Source organism: Epinephelus lanceolatus, chromosome 9, assembly GCF_041903045.1.
Source record: "Epinephelus lanceolatus isolate andai-2023 chromosome 9, ASM4190304v1, whole genome shotgun sequence".
Taxonomy (NCBI): domain Eukaryota; kingdom Metazoa; phylum Chordata; class Actinopteri; order Perciformes; family Serranidae; genus Epinephelus; species Epinephelus lanceolatus.
Window position 1 is genome coordinate 40,475,241 of NC_135742.1, and position 20,617 is coordinate 40,495,857.

The window sequence follows — 20,617 nt, forward strand, 5'->3', positions numbered from 1 at the left end:
TCATATTTTAGTGTACTGTTTAGCTGTATAAGGAGAAGTTTGTGACCAGGACGCCATGTTAAAAATAGTTGAGCGAAAACCAAACACCGCCCACTGTCCAGACCACCTTTCTCATTTTACAGCTAAACAGTACATTAAAAACAGCTGAGGCAAGAAATGGGCGATTCAGTCACAGATTTTTCATTCATATCATCAGCTCTGCCTAATTTATCAGTTTGACTGCAGTTCAGGAGCAGTGATTGACAGCTGCATTAGAGACTCCTCAGCAATGACTGGCTGTCTACCTTCAGCCACCGTGGATTCTAGCAACTGCCATTAGAAGCACTATGAGGAGGATTTTTTTTTTCTCACTATCTGTCACATGTACTACTGTGTGGATATAGTCAACATTTCAGCAAAGATGAGTTATTTTCATAACTGATTACCAACTGTAATCTGCACATCCTTTTCTTGATTTCTCTGTGAAATATTAGAACATTTTGTGAAACTAAATATAATCAAGGTTATATATATGTATATATGTTATGTATATTCAAATTGCTTATTTTATTAGGCCATCAGTCCAAAACCCCAAAATACTCAGTTCAGAGAAAAGCGTCAAATCTTCGTGTCCTAGAACCTGGAATCAATTAAAGTTTGCCATTTCTGCATGAACAATAACTGAAAGGATTAATTAGTGTTTAAAATGTTGTCGGTTTTTTTGGTCGATCCACTGGTCCAGTAAGTGACGTATTGCTAAAACTCTACTGTTGACAACAAATGACAAATTATATAGAAAAATCAAAATACTCAGTTCAGAGAAAAGCGTCAAATCTTCGTGTCCTAGAACCTGGAATCAATTAAAGTTTGCCATTTCTGCATGAACAATAACTGAAAGGATTAATTAGTGTTTAAAATGTTGTTGGTTTTTTTGGTCGATCCACTGGTCCAGTAAGTGACGTATTGCTAAAACTCTACTGCTGACAACAAATGACAAATTATATAGAAAAATCAAAATTTGAAAATGAGTAAGGTAAAGTAAAAATGGAAAACCTGATATGAAGGAGCATGAGTGAAAACAATCAAAGCCACTGGCTTTCCAGCTTGTTTGTGGGTGCAGTTTATTGAATTCTGTCCATTTTTTATGAATTTGTATAATGACGTGTAGGATATTTCTTTTTTTTAGAGATATTTTATATATTGTATTTATTATATTGTATTTTTGTACAGAGATGATTTTTTTTATGTGGTATGCTATGGACCTCTCTCTGTGTCCTTAATAAAGTCATTATTATTATAATTAAATTAAAAGTTTAAATAGGAAAGCGTAAACTAAAAATTGTCCTGGAAGTGGAAAATAAAACTTAGAGCTGACATGTTAAAAGTCTAACATGCCAATTTCCTAAATTTTTGCCTGATCAATCGTTCATGTATCTTCATACAAATGAAACAACTGTGTCATGCCATAGCATGATACAAGTTAATGTTACCATACTCACTCACATGTGTATTGATATGTCAGCATGCCTGTCTGAATTTAAACTTAAACTGTCGACATTTCTAAAGTGTGGAATTACAAAAACTATTCAGTCATAGTTTTCTACTGTTTCCCTGAAAACAGTACATTACAGTTGACAATATACGCAGTATATTATATAGTGTTATATACATAGTGTATATAGTGTTTTAGATGGTGAACAAACACAACAAAACATTTTTAAATACATCTTTTACTTAGGTCTAATTAAGTACACATGTAAAAACCAAAGTCCATTTACTTACATATACACCTTCATGCTATGTATTAAGCAAATAACAGGACACACTACGTACAGACACTATACAAAGTAAGCTGCCAAGGCAGCCATTTTGTCTTTAGGTTTTTTAGGATTGCCACGGCGTCCCCTGCCCCGTCCCCGTCCCCGTCTCGCACCTCCACCCCGATGCATGGCATGTCTCATGGTGGCATGTTTGAGCTCCACCAGATCCTGAAAGACTGGATCACAGAAAACACAGCCAGTGTGTTGGGTCTCGCCGGCAGGAAGTGGAGTGCGAGTCTTGTTGAAGTCAACTGCGACCAGAGAGGCATCGCAGGCATCACAGCTCTCCTGAGCAACCTACATGAAGTGAGAAGGACCAGAGAAGCAGCATTTAGGATCAAGAGAAATCGGAAGACTTATAATAATGAAACATTCACGAAAAAACAAGACGTCATAAATACAAGGCTAAGGGACACATGAGCCGAGTTCAAATCAGTCAACAACTAACAGCCTACAGTGTGTAAGCTGGTATAAGGTGCTTCATCCTTAGTGCCATCAGTATTCTTCAATCAACAAAGTGTCTGATGAGTTTTAAGCTACAGGCACTGACATGAATTGTTTTCAATGTGTAATATGTGACCTTGATACATCATATATCTTCTATTCTATTTCTGTAATATCTATACAGATTTACAGTACCTATAGTAAGATGCAAAACTAGACAGATTGGCACCAAATTTTGTACAGATGTTTGTATTTCCAAGGGGATGCATAATAATGGCGTTGCTGATCCCTTGACGCTTCTTTCAGTGCAGCCAACAGGTTCACATTTTCAGTGAAATATACTGACAACTATTGGATGGACATTCGTGAAATTTGTTCCAAGCATTTCACCTAACCTTAACTCTCACACCATCATCAGGTCAAACCAACAATGATTTAACGCAACTAACAAGTATTGTGTGTGTACCCAAAGCCTAATTAAGTTTTATTTCTCTCTGCAGGGCCGATGTGGAGAAAATCAAATATCACAATATATTTGACCAGTTACCACCATATCAATATTGCCACAATATTGCACGTTAATTAGTGGTGCTTTCACAAAATATTTACACAATGAGATTTTTTAACATAATCATTGGTAATGTGGATATAATGACTAAGTGATGATCATGATATCTATATAGTATGGATATGCTGCCAAGCCCCACCTCTGTGCTATAGAGCTCCATTGCTAAATCTATTAAAGAGTGACTAAACCCCCAAACCACTTTTTTTCTAGGTGAAATCCAGTGTATATGGTTATTTAGGTGATGGATTCAGGTAGAAATCTTGACTTTTAAGTGCAAAATATTTGATATCTATATATTGTTTAAAACACAGGCATAGCACCTGCCCTCTAGTGGTTGAAATCTTGCTACTGCAATTAATTTTGCTACTTGCTGATCTGAGGCCTGTACTGTACTACGAAGCCAGTTCAACTTACTCAGGGTATCTTTTCTTCATCTGATTCGACTAACCCTAACACTGGCTGTCTGAATAACTGCTATTACGAAGCTGGTTATCAACTAGTTAGTCAACTCCGGGTTTTTCTATCCAGCCACGAGTGCATTCATGTGAAAGAGGCGAGGGGTGTTAATTACAAGCAACATCATCAGACCCATGAATGACTTCAGCTACTTCATATTATGAGATGTAATGGTACAGAAAGTGTCTGGGACTGCGAGACAGTAAAATGTACAGTAAAAAAAGGCTCTGTATTAAAACCAGTAGAAATAGAGCACAATGAGAGAGAACAATGGAATAATTCTACTGACCTATAGCAATATATAGGCTACTCTTTTTTTTTTTTTTTTTTTTTTTAACCTGAGACTCTGGACTTTTGTCCATGGATACTTTTTTTCTTACGTGATCTAACTGGTCAGAGGTCGGGGTGTGTACAGGTTGTGATCTAATACTCTAAACATAACCTGCTGCGGAGCAGGTTAGTTGTTCAGCATAAGTTACCACCGTGATTTATCCCAGTAAAAAGAGAACCAGCTTCATAGTACTGAAGAGTTCACCCTGAAGATACATCACCAACTCCAAATCCTGCTTCGTAGTACAGGCCTCTGGTGGCAGCTTTTGCCACCAATCAACCCCAAACTCAACCCCTGTAGCCCATCAACATCATCAACATCAACATCATCTCTGGCTGAAGGTGCATTGATCATGGAAATCAGCTGCTTGTGTTTGGTGCATGCAGATGTCTGGATATTTTGATCAGTTTGTGTGTTTGCTTATTCAAACATTGTATGTGATGTTGGTAAGCCTAACTACTTTTGTTGGACAATATATTGTCAGATATAATTTATGAATAAATATTATAATTGTCGTTTTTAGATCATTCTATGACACCAATATATTGATAATATAACAGCATGATAATGCATATACACCCTTTCAAAGAAGAATAAACTTTTAATTTTTGAGAATATTCAGACAATGAACAACAAAAGGGTAAAACTACAAACAACAGACTTTTGCCAGGGGTTGGCGAGAATTGTAGCACCCAAGTCTTGTAATGGTCAGGAAAACCGTGCTGTTTATTCTAGAACTGTGTTAGCTAAAATCCTGGTGACATTCTTAAATAAACAAATACACATGTAAACACACTGGCCAATATCAAGATCAACCAAATGATCGAGGTCATGTCCACATGTCGTATGACAAGTCAATAACATAATTATCATGATGGACCTAGACACTGGGCCATATAAATAAGATGATCTTGACAAAAGACAAGACATAGGATCATTTTCTTACCTGAACTCTGTGTGCATGTTCAAAGAAGTGCACCACCACGTTGCATTTATTACAGGCCATCCTCCATTTTGGTCCAGAAGTGGGATCCAGCACCAAAACCCCGCTATCGCACTCCACACACTGTCCAATGCCCAAGGAGTTGAGAGAGTGTTGACAGGATGGATGGGTGCATTCATTGCATCCCATACCTGGTAAAAGCAGTTATGAAAAAGGGGTCAGAATAATGACTAATAAAGGCTCCATCCTTGGACCTCTCTTGTTCTTGATTTATATCAATGATTTGCCAATGGTTTGCAATTTTTTTTTACCTCTTTTATTTGCTGATGACACGTCTGGTTGCATCACATAAAAATGTTGATACTCTGTTTCAGGAAGCTAATGAGGAATTATCATCTATTTCAAATTGGTTTTGTATGAACAAACTCTCTCTTAATATAAATAAAAATAATTATGTGCTCTTTTGCGCTAAAAACAAAAAATACTCAAAAAAAAATGCCAAAATTATCTTAGACAACAAGGAAATAACTCAAGTTCCTCATATTAAATTCCTAGGAGTCACTGTTGATGAGAAGTTAACATGGAAACTCCATATAGATCATGTATGCAAAAAGACTGAAATCAATGGGTGTCTTGGGCAGAGTTTGTTCACTGGCCAATCATTCTTGTCATTTAACCCTGTACTACAGTCTAATCTTTCCTTATATTATGTATTGTAATTCTGTTTGGGGCGCTACATGCTCTACCTATCTTAATAAGATTCTATTAGTCCAAAAAAGATTTCTGAGAATGATTGGTCTTGTTAATAGATGTTACCCTTCAGCTTCTTTATTCAGAAGATACAAACTTTTATCTATCTATGATGTAAACAAATACCAGATTTGTTTATTTGTGTATAAATTCATACATTTAACTCATGACTTGCCAAGTGTTTTTCAAATTTTTTTCATTTTTTCTTTTGATATTCACTCATACTCCACTAGACAGTCCAAAGACATTTTGTCGGACTTCCCTTGCTCAATTCTCACTGCGTTATAGAGGACCATCTCTCTGGAACAACCTATCACCATCTCTTAAAGCATCATCTTTACTGGCAATCTTTAAAATCAAATGAAAAAGTATTTAATTAATCAACTTTAATGTGGATTTTTTTTTTCCTTGTTTGAATTGTCCTTGTTTTTGGTCTGACTATTTCTTAGTTGTTCGTGCATTGTCAAACACGTAATCTTATTGATTTTGTTAATTTTATTTGCTCTTGTTTTGTCTTGATTTTTTTTCCTCATTCCTCCTCCTTCTTGTCCTTCTGCTTTCCTTCCCCCTTTTGTTTTTTTGTTGTTTTGTTTTGTCTATTTCTTATCCTTATTGTATGATTTAATTGAGGGGAGGTTCTTTGATAAGCCTTTAGTGGCTTCTAACCTCTCCTGCACATTTCCTTTTTAATCTTGTAAATTTTATACTGTCTGTTTTTAACATTATGTGCAAATAAAACTAAACTAAACTAGACTCAGTAGTGTTGGAGCTAGATTAACGTTTGCTGTCACAGCCCCAAAGTTCCAGCTTATCAGCTACTATCTAACAACCACAAGACTGACCAAGATTTTAATAGGCTAAGAGTTTTGTCTTACCTTTCTTCATGTCCCTGAAAGGTGGGTTGCTGAAGCAGTACGGACACAAGGGGTAACTTTTGCCCCGGGCCCCAGAGGTCCACAGCACAAGCTCAAAGTCATCCAGTGGACAGCGGAGCTCCTTGTACAGCTTGATGGCTCCATTCTGGGGAAGACTGTAGGTCTCGTCACAGTGGGAGCAGTGGAGCCTGCTAGGCTTGGCCTATAGATACACATTAGGATCAGATGTGTTGTGAGGATAATTCACTTTCAAGTGCATCCTACTTGATAGTTGAAACAGCAAGGTGCGAACATCACATTCTGACCTACCCAACTAAGAGACCTTGTACTGTGGCCACTTAGCAAAGGAAAAAGGAGGCTGTTATTATCATTAGTTTTAGAGTGTTTGTGGTTGGTCTTGTAGCTAGTTATTTGTAGTTTACTACAGCTTAGAACATGGCACTCTTAAATACTTGATTCTGATTGGTCAATCAACAAAATTCTGCTGTGTTTATTTCTTGAGATATCACCGCTGTCCTGCTGCTCCGTTGCTAGGGACGCCATAGCAACAGCCTTAGACTGAGGAGCATCAAAATCAGTTAATGTTAGTCCATACAGGCCAAATAGGATCGGAGTGGAAACGGAAACGTACCTACTGAATGTATACACATTAGAGGTGGGATACCCGACCGAAGCCCGACGGGTCCCATCGGGACCCGACAGATCGGGCCGGGTCCGGGTAGTATTCTAGAAGTGGCGGTCGGGCCGGGTCGGGTTCGGCGGCCTATTTTCTATATGTTTTTCCCCTCTATTTTCCATTCAGAGCTGGGATTTCTGTTTTTACGATTTGCTTGAGGGCACCTGTATGCACCACAGCCTTTTAGGAACCCTCTGCACCGAAATGGGCTGCTTTTGACTTTGAAGACTGGGAAAATCTACCCCTGGATAACAGTATTGATGAAGTGGAACTGTATGCAACACAGAATCACGTCATGACGAACGAGAGGGAAATTTTGGGCTGGTGGCGAGAACACCAAAACACCTACCCCAAGCTAAGTGTCCTGGCTCGTGGCATATTGGCTATCCCGGCTAGCAGCAGCGCAAGTGAGCGCAATTTCAATGCTGCTGGAAGAACCGTCGAACAGAAGAGGACATCCCTGGACCCATCCACAGTGGACGCTATCCTCTTCCTTCATAGCTCCAAGTAAACCATGATGGTTGGATGTAAATAGTTCAGTTAAACGGCTAAGTTACAGCTTCAAGTTCAAGACTGGGTTCGAGTTAACAGCGGTTGTCTTCAGGCTGGTTTCTTCAAAATGAGTTCAACAAGAGACAATGGACTTCAATCATTAATGGTAAGGCATATTTTTTTAATATTTATCACTTCTGAATGCTGATAATGTGTAATGTGTTAGGTGTAGGCTACACCCGCTGTGGTGTTATATAGCAAACACCTGCTGTTGTCCTGTTTTGTTTCACCTTCACCCGCCGTGGTGATTGTTTTAATTATTATGATGACGTGATTAGGCCTACGAACATTACAGTATGAACACCCACTGTGGTGATATTGGCTTAATATTTGGCATCTGCCGTGGTGCTTTGTACATTATTATCCCTGGCATTTACATTCTTTTTTTTTTTTTTTTTATAAAACCTTGTAAGAGCACCTGATTGGTGCCACGTATGTGTGAGGAATCATGTCATATTTTCATGTCCGAAATGACTCGTTTTTTGGCTTCATGGCAAGCATGGCAGTATTATTTTATTTTGCTGTATGTTGCGCATCTGCTTATATAAGTCGGGCTCGGTCGGGTAAGTAATAATTTTGGTAATGACTGTCGGTCATCGGGTCGGGTCGGTCAGTACCAAGTCGGGTTTGGTCGGGTAACGGTCTGAGAATCTCAGCCCGATCCCACCTCTAATACACATGCTGCTGCACCCAGACAGCTGCAAGTCTGGGTGCTGGGAGCGGCACAGGGGTGAAGCATCTGCACACACTGTGTTACCTTGATTTCGTTGCTGTGTCAGTCTGACATCCTGAATATATCCTTCAAATGCATATTGTAGAAATTTGAGAGTATTTCTCCAGGGAGTGCAGTTAGCGACAGTGGGAGCGTCATGCCAGTCTAGCTCCGAAACCTAAAGTTTGTTGGACTTAGCAATAGTAACTAAGGGGGGCGGGCCTTAGCGAAGGGTGAATTCAATATTAATTAATTTCTTTTTGCAAATTTTGAATCAATAAAATCTGCTTATTATTATTTTGTGTCACAACACTGAATGTTTTAGTAGTAAGCCATGTTCTAAGCGGGATAATGTATAGTGAGCCGGTGACAGTTGAAAAATATTTTCAACAGTTACCGGCTCACTATACATTATCCCTTACATGCATACTCATTTAGAACAGTAGTTATACTGATGACTAGCAACGGTACCTTGTATGCATGCAGGGCCTGTATCACTATGGAAACTTATTCTGAATCCTGGAGCCTTCCATAACCCTAACCTTGAGTACCTATATGGCTTTGGTTCCAGGTTCTGCCTTTAGTTTCTATTGTTTTACAAAGCCGGATGTACATCAATAAAAAGGCCACAACAGGACAAATATAGTAATTTCTATACACTCTTTGGTGGCCAAGTGCAGTGCAAACATGCACAAGATGACACTACTATTTATTTCCTTTTACATTTTACATGTAATGACTTTTAACATGATTAAAAACACTGGATGGGCCCCACGTGCAGCAGAGGGCATGGTGGCAGAAGGGCATTACCAGCAGTAATTGCCAAATGAGCGACAGTCAGCATGTGGTGCAGAGCCGCAGCAGCTAGCCAAACAGTGTAGCATGAATACCTTATTAGCTTTGTTCTTTATGTGATACTGCATAGTGCTATCATCCTGTTGTTGTAAGCTTCTGTCATTACCTGCATCTCTCTCTCTCTCTCTCTCTCTCTCTCTCTCTCTCTCTCTCTCTCTCTCTCTCTCTCTCTCTCTCTCTCTCTCTCTCTCTCTCTCTCTCTCTCTCTCTCTCTCTCTCTCTCTCTCTCTCTCTCTCTCTCTCTCTCTCTCTCTCTCTCTCTCTCTCTCTCTCTCATTGTGTCATGCGGATTACTGTTAATTTATTATGCTGATCTGTTCTGTACGACATCTATTGCACGTCTGTCCGTCCTGGAAGAGGGATCCCTCCTCAGTTGCTCTTCCTGAGGTTTCTACTGTTTTTTTTTCCCCTGTTAAAGGGGTTTTTTTGGGGAGTTTTTCCTTATCCGCTGTGAGGGTCCAAAGGACAGAGGGATGTCATATGCTGTAAAGCCCTGTGAGGCAAATTGTGATTTGTGATATTGGGCTTTATAAATAAAATTGATTGATTGATTGATTGATCCTGGAAGGAAGGAGAATTACCACCAATGCCATTCCTTCCCCTATGCCTGGACTCCCAAACACAACCCCTTTCGTGAGAGCAGGACAGCCCTCTGTGATACCATTTGCAAGAGTGGAAACAACACTCCTGGATACTGCCCAAGACTAGAAAATGCAGGTTGATCTGGACCCAGAAACTCATCTTTCCACCAGAGGATCGTTACAACTAATTTCTGGCCGGACCTGATCTTGTGGTCTACCTTGCAGAAGTCCTTGTACATCGCGGAGCAAACAGTACTATGGGAGGCTGTAGTCAGGAAGGCTTATAAACATAAAAGCTAGGGATGCACCAAAATGAAAATTTGTGGCCAAAGCCGAATAATATTAAACGCTTGGCCGAATACCGAGTACCGAATACCGAATATCGTTGTTTAGTTTTTCATTCGTTTTTGCAGATGAACCCCCTCCAGATTAGTGTTGTCACTGTACCAAAATTGGATCCCACTGTACGATACCAATGAAAATATCATGGTTCTGAGTAGTATCATGATACCACAGCGAAAATGAGGCAGATGTACCTTTTGTCATTTATAAAAAGATAAATCACTTTTCTATAATACATCAATGATTTTTCAATGGAATAAATTACTTATTGACTTATTCATACTTCAAAAACAGCATCAATGAGTGATGAACATAAGGGGGATCAAAATAAAATAAATAAATAAAATAAGAATCAACCAGCCACCCTCCTCCCCTTCATAAGTAAAGAACAGTCCCTAAAGTGCGGTGAGGGGTTTGTGGGCCGTGAACGGATCGTTTCTCCTCTGACACGTCACATACCTGTGTTCGGCTGGCTCGGCTGTTCAGGTACTTTTGGGCAGTCATGACACCAAAAAGAGGATATTATTGGAGCCGACTTCTCCATCGCCCGGTAAGCCAATGGCCGCCATATTTGACAGGAATACATTAACGTTACTGTCTGTGTCTGTGACCCCCGTTCAACCCACAATCAGTGGGATTCGCCTTTCGTTTCTGCTGGTGGTTGAAATCTGTAGGCTGCTCGCACAGCGTGCTGAATGATTTAAGCCTATTTTGCTTGCTCAAAACTATTTTTAGTCGCAGATGTGAGTGCTGGATGGACGGATTGCCACACTGCCGACATTTTACTCCGCCCGTCATGGCACGCTGTTTGATTGCGTTATCAAAACACGCCACTATTATTCGGCCTTGCTTTTAACTTATTCCACCGAATACCGAATGTGTGTTTTTTTGCAATATTCGGCCGAATATATTCGGTTACCGAATATTCGGTGCATCCCTAATAAAAGCCTGAAGTATACAGAGCAGCTGAGGCAGAACAACACGGCTGGCGTATCCAGGTGCACCCTGTAGAGATTGGGTGTAGAGGATTTGTAGCCACGTCAGTGTTATCCCTACCATTACATAAGGGGGGACGCCCTGCCGCCCCAACAGCAACCGCCGCCCCCTCTTTAAGGTCAAGTTAATTTTATTTTCTATATAGCCCCAGATCACAACAGAAGTCATTTAATGTTACCTTTCCTATAGAACAGGTCTATACTTTGTCCTTTTATGAAACAAACTAAATAGTTATCTATCTTATTCACACAACAGCATGTCATTTCTGTCTCTAAATGGTTGCACGTTTACAATTCTCCTCTGCTCTCTGTATCACGCATGGTGCATGGCACACACACACACACACACACACACACACACACACTCACACACACACATGGTGTGTGATGGTGTTCAGTTGTTATATTGACTGCTGTCATTAAAAGAAACACATGAACACCATGATTCCTTTGTGTTGTGTCCGTGTCCATTAAGGTTTACAAGTGATTAGTAAAATACTACATGAAAGTCAATAAAAGGAATAATTTGACTGCATGTAGAACTTAGTCAATGTTTGGTGTCTATTGCTGTAAAGAATAAAAAAGTAAAAGAATACAATAGGTGTGCTGTCCTGATAACCTTGTGGTCTTTGACACAAACCCTGTGACTGTAAGGTCACCAGTTTGAGTCCAGCTCGAGAGTCTTGCTGTGTGTATCCCCCTGTTTTTCTCCACTGTGTTGGGAAATCCATTCACACACACACTGTGTCTACTGTTCTTTCTAAGTTGCAAATGCATAGGCCTATATGTCAAACAATGTGCTTGGGGTTATTTTTAACTTGTTCCACACAAAAAAGACTGATATATGCATTTCACAAGAGCTCCAACAACTGATGCACCTGCTTCAAGCATTCCTCAGGGGAATTCTAATAACAGACAATTTTGATTGGATCACTGTATCAGAACAGAAAGAACATCATACAGTCCAGTGCACTTTGTCCTGTATCAAATAAATAAATAAATAAAATGTTCTTGTTGCTGCCTCTTCCCCTAAACCAGTGGTTCTCAACTGTTGAGTTGTGGTCCAAAAGTGGGTTGTGGGTCTATTCTGAATGGACCGCAAGTGACTTGAAAATATGTCAAGTTAGTAAAAAACACGCTTTACTTTAGAGCACAGTGAATTGGCACAGAGCTACTATTTCAAAGTGCCGTCATCTGCTGTAGAGTGAGTGACTACATACAGCTACACTACAGAGAGCCAAACTAGCTCAACCGCATAGCCAAACACAAGTATGACGCTGAATATATTAAACTGCGTGGACCTTGAACTAATGACTGGGGAGAAATCTGGACCCCATGGCTGGACCAGTTTGGAACCACTGCCCTAAACCACTGGATGCTATTTACCACAGTGCCATTCTGTTAATTACTTAAGACAGCAATCACACTCCAACTAAGAGTTATATGAAAAGCTCACAGGTCATCACTGACAAACTATGTAAGCTACATGTGCTGGATGATTCTTTGTACAAACTTTCATGAATGACACCAACAAAGTTCCTTGAAACTGTAATGAAGCAAAAGTAGGCAAATGTACTTTCTCAGTGCACGTAGAGCAATCTAACCACGTGAGATCCTTGTCTTACGTAGCTCCCAGAGGACGTCATACATGTTACCTTGTACACCACTTAACAGTCACACGCAACTCACTGCACATATATTCAGATACAATAACAATGACCAAAAGACGTGCTGCCTCATGATTCATTCATGACTTTTAAAGTGGTTCTGTTATCAGATTGAAATGGTAATGAAGGAAGCACGTCAGCATTTGCTTTTTTTTTTTTTTTTTTTTTTTTTAGCTGAACTTTGAAGGTCGGAGCTCAGCAATTACACATGTGCTCCAGAGAGGAACATCAATGGTGCCTTGATGAAGTTAAAACTCAAGTGTAAAAAAACAGTGCAACAAAACTTGTACAAAGCGTTTGAGGGTGGACTAAAGAAGCATGTGATTGTGAGACTGAGACTGCTGGATTCCAAATCTTAATTTTTAACATTTTGGAGCAGAGTGTCGACCAAATATACTATATATCCAGAGGCTTCAAGATACTGCTTATCTGCTATACTGTTGTAGTGCTTATCCTGTTTCCCCCACCTAATGACATTTTCAGGTGTTCAGTGGAGGAGAACGGTGCTACATTAGGAGATTTTATCAATACTATTTGTAGTTTCGATAAAATCTTAATGATACCCATCCCTACTCATGATCAAATCTGCAATCATGCATTCTTCAAATTATAACCATAGTTTTGACTGTTCTGCTGACCTGGATGTACTTCATGAAGCGGTGGCACTTGCCACAGCGGGACAGTGGCTTCCCAGTGGCAGCAATGGGGGAAAAGGAAACCTCCATCAACTCATCCATACCTGTTTAACACAACAGACAGATACTGTGTGTCAAAGCTGCCTAGGAAGGAAGCAAACTATAGCATATGTCTGTGCAAAATTTTCACTGGTTTATTCAGCACTACAACAGTGCTGTCAACTCCTTTAAAACTTTAACCATTTACTGTATCTCATCTTGCATTCACATCAACCTTTCAAACCATGCTTCTGAATTAGTACATATCCTTGTTATTGACATGTCACCACAAATATGCAGTTTTTGATCATTTTCACTTGCACAGCTTATTCAGAATGCAATTTGTCCTCTCTCAAAGTCCTTGCCAGGGTACAAAATTGATAAAGAGATGCTTAACTTTGTTCCAACTGAAAATTTTGTGACACATTCAGGTCTGTCTGTGTCTTTCCATTATCAGTCTTTTCAAGAGAAAGTCACAAAATGGTACAGAGTTATGTAAAACCTTTTTTTTTGGATGACTAAAATATAAATATGGTACACATGACTCAAGGAGGGTTAATGCAGGGATCTTACGTATAAGATATGTCTACTGTACAAAAATGGCCAAAACAAACAGTTTTCTAAGGTTTCTAAAACAAAAAGTATGATTTGGTTAGCTCAAATTTCTGGAAACATCTAGAGCAGGGGTCTTCAACGTTTTTCAGGGTAAGGACCCCTTGGTCCAAAGACAGACAGCAGGGACCCCTATTACATATATTTTCAACAAAAAAAAAAAAGAGTTGCACTTGAGATAGTTCTGAATATTTTTCGGGTCTTCTCATGTTTGCCTAGCTGCTAACTAAGCAGCAGTTGTAGCACTGCTAGGTGCGTTAGCCTCACCCTCTGCACTTTCAGTGGTGGTTTCTACGGTGGACGGTGTGTCAGAGTCTGTTAAAAAGTTATGAAACAATCCATTGTGGCACACAAGAATATCTGTACACTTGATATAGTAATACAGCTAACTGGCTAATATGCAAAAATAATTACAGGTGCTGCACAGTGATGTAGTGTTAGCTAGCTCACATGATCCTATAACGATTCCTGGGTTACAGTCAGCCTATCAAAAATGTTGTGTACTGTTAACCAACAGGTTTTATGAATAGGCTGATTTATCTTGGCTAATAATTTGTTAGATTTACGTTAATGTGGATTTTCAGAAACATTTTACTTACTAAAACTTACATTAATTAATTAGATTATTTAGAGGTTATTTGGTGGCCCCCCTATAGTAACTCTGAGGGTCACGGACCCCCTGTTGAAGACCCAGGATCTAGAGCTTAGCTACTTTTGGTCTCATTCATGAAATGTTGGTATATCTGTGAGTAGATCTGCACATAAAAAAACTTGGTATGAAAAACCTACACTGTATTCATGAATGCTGCGGAAAACTTGGATTTGATTGTAGACACATGTGCATGTCCGTGAATGCAAATCAATTTTATTATCATTTTATTATTAGTGGTGTGACAGGGACAGGTCAAAGGCCTGGAAGGAGGTTAGAGATGCCATTAACTCCATGTTCTCTCTTGTAAGAACCATCCAAGAAACTTGATGCAAACAAATTCGTTCTGCTCACGTTTCATTATGAGACCCAGTATCTTTTTAGAATTGAGGTGTGGCCCTAACCCAATCACGTAGAGTCCTTAATTAAGATTTCATTTCTATGTACGTTAGAAGTTATACTTGAGAACTGACAGATGCGTGTAGAATCACTTTGAAACAATGAAAATCAGTTACACCTTGGGCATTTGAGTAGGGCTACAACTAACTATTATTTACATGATTTATCATCAATTGTCTATAAAGCAGCAGAAAACACAGAAAATGCCTCTCACAGTTTTCTAAAGCTTAAGGGACATTATCAATTTTTTCTTGCTTTGTCCAAACAACAGTCCAAAACCCAAAGATACTCAACATCCTCATATAAGAATTTAATTTACCCATTTAAAAAGCTGAAACTGTCAAATGTATTTTTCTCAATGAATGTTTTAAAGGACCGTTATTAGGATTTACACAGTGCTGCACAACTTTTTGCAGACAATCTCTTGAAGGATTTTGTGCTCCTGTGGCTGCAGTCAACTTACTGGTAATGGAATCCACAAAGTAGTGAAACTTCCTCTTGAAGATATCCAGCGTGTGCTGCAGGACCTGCTGGTAGTTAGCCTTACCCAGAGCAATAAGGTTCAGCTGCTTCTCCACAGCGCTACGTATGGTGGGCAGCACTAGCTCTGCATCTGCAAAGCACACACACAGCCAATCATTAGGATTTTGATACTGTAGCATTCTACAAAACCCACTCACATATTTCTATTCTCACTCATAATGTAGCTCATGAATTTCAATGAAGTGGACCATTCTGTCTGGTCCCATGTCCCAAAAGATTTGATTATATGGGACTATCTGCATTAGTGGACACAATGTCCAAAGATGATTCAACAATGTTCTAGAAACCTGCGATCAGGAAACCCACATGCAAATCAGAGAACGTAGAATAATACAAGGCAAATGACCTGTCTTGTAGTAGCCATGTACCAGGACAATGCCCAAGTTGGTTGGCTTCAATTTGCGTCCATTCTCTACTGTCACATAGTTCCTCTGGCAGATGTTGTTGATGTGGACAGGGATGCTGGCATCAGTACCTGGAGGGTGGAGGACAGAGGACAACATCTGTTAAACTGTGTATTAATATTATCAATATCCCTCAGCAGATGAATACAGGTCCAGTTAAAATGTATTGCTTAATAAAGACCAGCATCAAGCAGTGAATACTGATTTACAGTAATCTGCATATACAAAGTCCATAAAAAATACCTTTGACTGAAATGTAGGTGACTAAGAAAGGGGTGCCTGAGTGATGGGCATCAATTCGTCACTATAGTTCTTTTGTGGTATTTTGCATGTTGAGTCCAAATTAGGGTTGGGCGATGTCTACCATAATGGCATATGACGATGTCCACAGCCTGGACATGTTGTGAATTTTGTTTGATACTCTAATAAAGCCTTTAAACCTTCTTCTATGTCACAGTTTCATTATTAACCCTATGGGTCCTAGGCCATTTTTGGGGTATTTTTACTGCCTTTACTTTTAAGCTCATATCACAGTCATTATAAAGGCTACATACACATGCTATATCTTGTTTTGTTTTTTTTCAGGACAATCTGGGCTATCCAGATTTGCCATCATTCCATGTCCTCCTATGTGCCTGTATTTTGTATTATTTTTTATATTGATGAATAAAAAAGAAAAAAAAATATCTGTGTTACTACATTCTTACATTTTTACATGTATCTAACCATAGCAAGTTGGAAGTAGACATATTCTGCCATATATGAAGAGGGGAGACTCTATAAGAACCATGATGGTGGGACATTCTGTCACTTCACAGTTGTCCAGAACATGTGGTTTGTGCCAGGCGGACATGATTGCCAGCATTTTTTCATTATTGCAAGAAATTCCATTGACTCATTCACAATTCAAAAATGTGTTTTATTTGAAAGAAACATGCAATATTTACATCTAAGATAATAGAAAAATAGTACTAATATTACTCCTCACTATATGAAGTGACTGATAACAAGATCTGTATAACTGATTGTAAAGAAATTCGTCAGGGTTTTATTTCGTAGACAAGTGATCTGTATTTACAGCGTGATGGGAAGCACAATGGTATGTTTGGTATCATCGGAAAGCTCTGGTCCTGCGCTTTCATGTGATATGTGTGGCATTTCGGTGCGACCCTGCATTTGCAAGTAATCCATCCAAAAGTAATGTGTGTGCAAAGCTGTATGAAAGCTTTGTTTTACATAATTTTAGTGTAAATTTTCATTTAGTTTTCCTTGTGAAAACATTGGACTACTGACAAGTGCTTGGTCTTGTTGGAAAGCTGCGGTTCTGCTGTTTCACGGGATATGAGTGGCTTATTACTATGACGAACGCTTGAGGAGAAAATCCATAGAGAAGAACAGGTGTGAATTTGGATGCACTTTGCGTCGTTCGGGCCCATAGGGTTAAGCTGACGTATAACTGCCAGATGAGATATATAATCCCTCCAACATGTTCTGGGTCTGCCCCGGAACGTCCTACCAGTTGGATGCACCCGTAACACGCTAACCTCGGAGGCATCCTGATCAGATGCCTGAACCACCTTAGCTGACCCCTTTCGACTCACATTTGGCTGCAAACTGCCCCAGTGCCTGCTTGAGGTTATGGTGTGATAATGCCAACAGAACCACATCATCTGCAAAAAGCAGAGACGCAATTCTGAGGTCTCCAAACCAGACTCCTTCCTCCCTCTACTGTGCCTTGAGATCCTGCCCATGAATATCACAAACAGAATCAGAGACTGTTTGTGGGGACAACCCTGGCAGAGGCCAGCACCCACTAGAAATGTGTTTGACTTTGTGCTATGTATGCTGACACAGCTCTTACTTTGGTTATTCAAGGACCAGGTGGCTTGTAGCAGCAATCCCAGTACCCCGTATTCCCGCAGTACCCCCCATAAGATTCCCTGCGGGATGCAGAGGCAAGCCCTCTCCAACTCCAAAACGCACATGTAGACTGAATGGGCAAACTCCCACAGCCCTCACAGTTTTTATTTTATTTACTTATTTTATGTTTCTTAAGTTCTACTCTGCAAGTAATTTAATATAAATAAATTATGTTCAACAGGCAGTGCTGAGTTTTACCGATGCCATGTTTCTCCATGAGGGTAATGAGCTCGGCCTCAGTCAAGTAGTCTGGGGGGCTGGTCTGCTTCTCCACCAGCTTGATCTCGTCGACTGTGAAAGTGTCTCCACGCTCACAAGCTGGCATGGCCTCTTCCAGAGGAATGCCCTGCCATGGCATCACTGTTGTGTAACCTGGGAACAGAAAGTAGATTTAAGATTTAATTACCTACTGCTGATTTTCTACTGCAGTTTGGAGGCAAAAATGTGTAAAGTGCCAGCTGCAGCTTGGTACTGAAGAGGCCAGCTCAGTGTGTGACCAGCTGGCTTTACCTGGCGAGATAAGGGTTTTGCCACTACACGAGAAGGCCTCTGTGCCAATGCTGAAGTCTATTGTGGTCTGTAGGTACTTGCAGTCCTGACTGAGAGTGGCAATGAAATGCCGTGTGATGTAGTCGTATAGCCGCCAGCCATCACTTCCTGTGGAACAGCAAAAGATGAAAAACTTGGGTTAGAAGCTGAACATGAAGGGGTGCCTGGTATAGTTTAAAAGCTCAGGGTGTGTCATTTTCCGAATGTTCCAAACCACCACTCTTGAACATGGAGTGAAAAGCCCAGAGAACAGCCAAAGACCAGCAGGGCCTTGAGGGCAGATGACCATTGAGTGAGTATTTTTGTATCTAATGCTATGTTTTGGCCAGCAAAGAAATAGCTATATAGGCTAGGATGGTGATACAAAGTGCCAGGAACTATACAATAAGGCATGCTCATTGTTGGTAACGCTTGTGCTGTTCAATGAATCATTTTGTCCGATGTTCTGGTTGAACAGTGAAGTAACTAATTTCAGACGTCTCTACTTTTTGTAAACATAGCCACCTTTGAAATGCCCACCTCCACTTTCTGGGTAGGTTTCGGAAGTGTTTGGGGGTTGAGCATCAGGAGCTTGAGCACAATGCATCCTGCTGCATGTGCAGTGGCATGCAAAAGTCTTGGCATTTCTTTTACTGTGCATAGTTAAGTAAGTATAATATGAATAGATTTCCAAAAGGCACAAAGTTAAAACTGACACATTTCTTCAATGTTTTGAACTAGATTACTTTTTTTTATTTCAATCTTTTACAGTTTAAAATTAACAAAAAAGGAAAGGGGCCTGAAGCAAAAGTTTGGGCACCCTGCATGGTCAGTACTCAGTAGTGCCTCCTTTGGCAAGTATCACAGTTTCTAAACCCTTCTGGTAACCAGCTTAGAGTCTCTCAGTTCTTGTTTGGGGGATTTTCACCCATTCGCCTCCTGCTGCTGCTGCCATCATTAGTCATTAGTCATACTTCTACTGTTATTATACACATATGACTATTGTCACACATGTATACTGCCAGATATTAATACATACTTTCAACATATTGTACCACAGTAGCCAGAACTATAACTATAATATTATTACTTTCAATAATGTTGTTGTAACCTACTGTCATTACCTGCATCTCTCTCTCTGTCTCTCTCTGTCTCATTGTGTCATGCGGATTACTGTTAATTTATTATGCTGATCTGTTCGGTACGACATCTATTGCACGTCTGTCCGTCCTGGAAGAGGGATCCCTCCTCAGTTGCTCTTCCTGAGGTTTCTACCGTTTTTTTTCCCCGTTAAAGGGTTTTTTTTGGGGGAGTTTTTCCTTATCCGCTGCGAGGGTCATAAGGACAGAGGGATGTTGTATGCTGTAAAGCCCTGTGAGGCAAATTGTGATTTGTGATATTGGGCTTTATAAATAAAATTGATTGATTGATTGATTGATTGATTCTTCCTGCAAAAGGCTTCTAGTTCTGTGAGATTCTTGGGCTGTCTTGCATGCACTGCTCTTTTTAGGTCTATCCCCTGATTTTCCATTGATGTTTAGGTCAGGGGACTGTGAGGGCCATAGCAAAACCTTCAGCTTGCGCCTCTTGAGGTAGTCCATTGGATTTCCAGATGTGTTTAGGACCATTGTCCTGTTGTAGCAGCCATCCTCTCCTCATCTTCAACTTTTTCACAGATGGTGTGATGTTTGCTTCCAGAATGTGCTGGAATATAACAGAATTTATTCTTCTCTCTACCTGTGAAATGTTCCTGTGCTACTGGCTGCAACACAAGCCCAAAGCATGGTTGAACCACTTCCGTGTTAAGCAGTTGGTCAGGTTTTCATTTTATGGAATTCTGCATCCTTTTTCCATCAAACATACCTTTGCTCATTACATCCAAAAAGTTCTATTTAATTTCATCAGTCCATAGGACTTGTTTCCAAAAGGCATCAGGCTTGTTTAGAATAAATTTCTGATGCTGAATTTTGTGGTGAGGACACAGGAAAGGCTTTCTCCTGAAAACTGAAGGTCATATTTGTACAGGTGTCACTGCACAGTAGAACAGTGCACCACCACTCCAGAGTCTGATAAATCTTCCTGCAGGTCTTTTGCAGTCAAACAGGGGTTTTGTTTTGCCTTTTTTTAGCAATCTTACGAGTAGCTCTCTAAGAAAGTTTTCTTGGTCTTCCAGACCTCAACTTGACCTCTACAGTTCCTGTTAACTGCCATTTTTTATGACATTACAAAGTGAGTAAACAGCTACCTGAAAACACTTTGCTATCTTTTTATAGCCTTCTCCTGCTTTGTGGGCATCAATTATTTCAGTTTTCGGAGGGCTAGGCAGCTATTTTCAAATTTCT

At 39.9% G+C, this 20,617-nt stretch overlaps 1 protein-coding gene across 1 annotated transcript in view; it reads right to left on the bottom strand.

Moving 5' to 3' along the window:
- Positions 1–1,151: 1,151 nt before the first annotated feature.
- Positions 1,152–20,617, bottom strand: part of top3b (DNA topoisomerase III beta) — a 32,695-nt gene continuing 13,229 nt past the window's right edge. Inside the window, exons 11-18 of the mRNA XM_033620049.2 lie at positions 18,258–18,404; positions 17,946–18,119; positions 15,770–15,898; positions 15,344–15,493; positions 13,185–13,285; positions 6,167–6,368; positions 4,545–4,732; positions 1,152–2,096 (exon numbers count right to left, since the gene is read on the bottom strand). Of these exons, the coding sequence (XP_033475940.1) occupies positions 1,818–2,096; positions 4,545–4,732; positions 6,167–6,368; positions 13,185–13,285; positions 15,344–15,493; positions 15,770–15,898; positions 17,946–18,119; positions 18,258–18,404 (1,370 nt within the window). The 3' untranslated portion in view covers positions 1,152–1,817. The remainder of the gene's footprint in view (positions 2,097–4,544; positions 4,733–6,166; positions 6,369–13,184; positions 13,286–15,343; positions 15,494–15,769; positions 15,899–17,945; positions 18,120–18,257; positions 18,405–20,617) is intronic.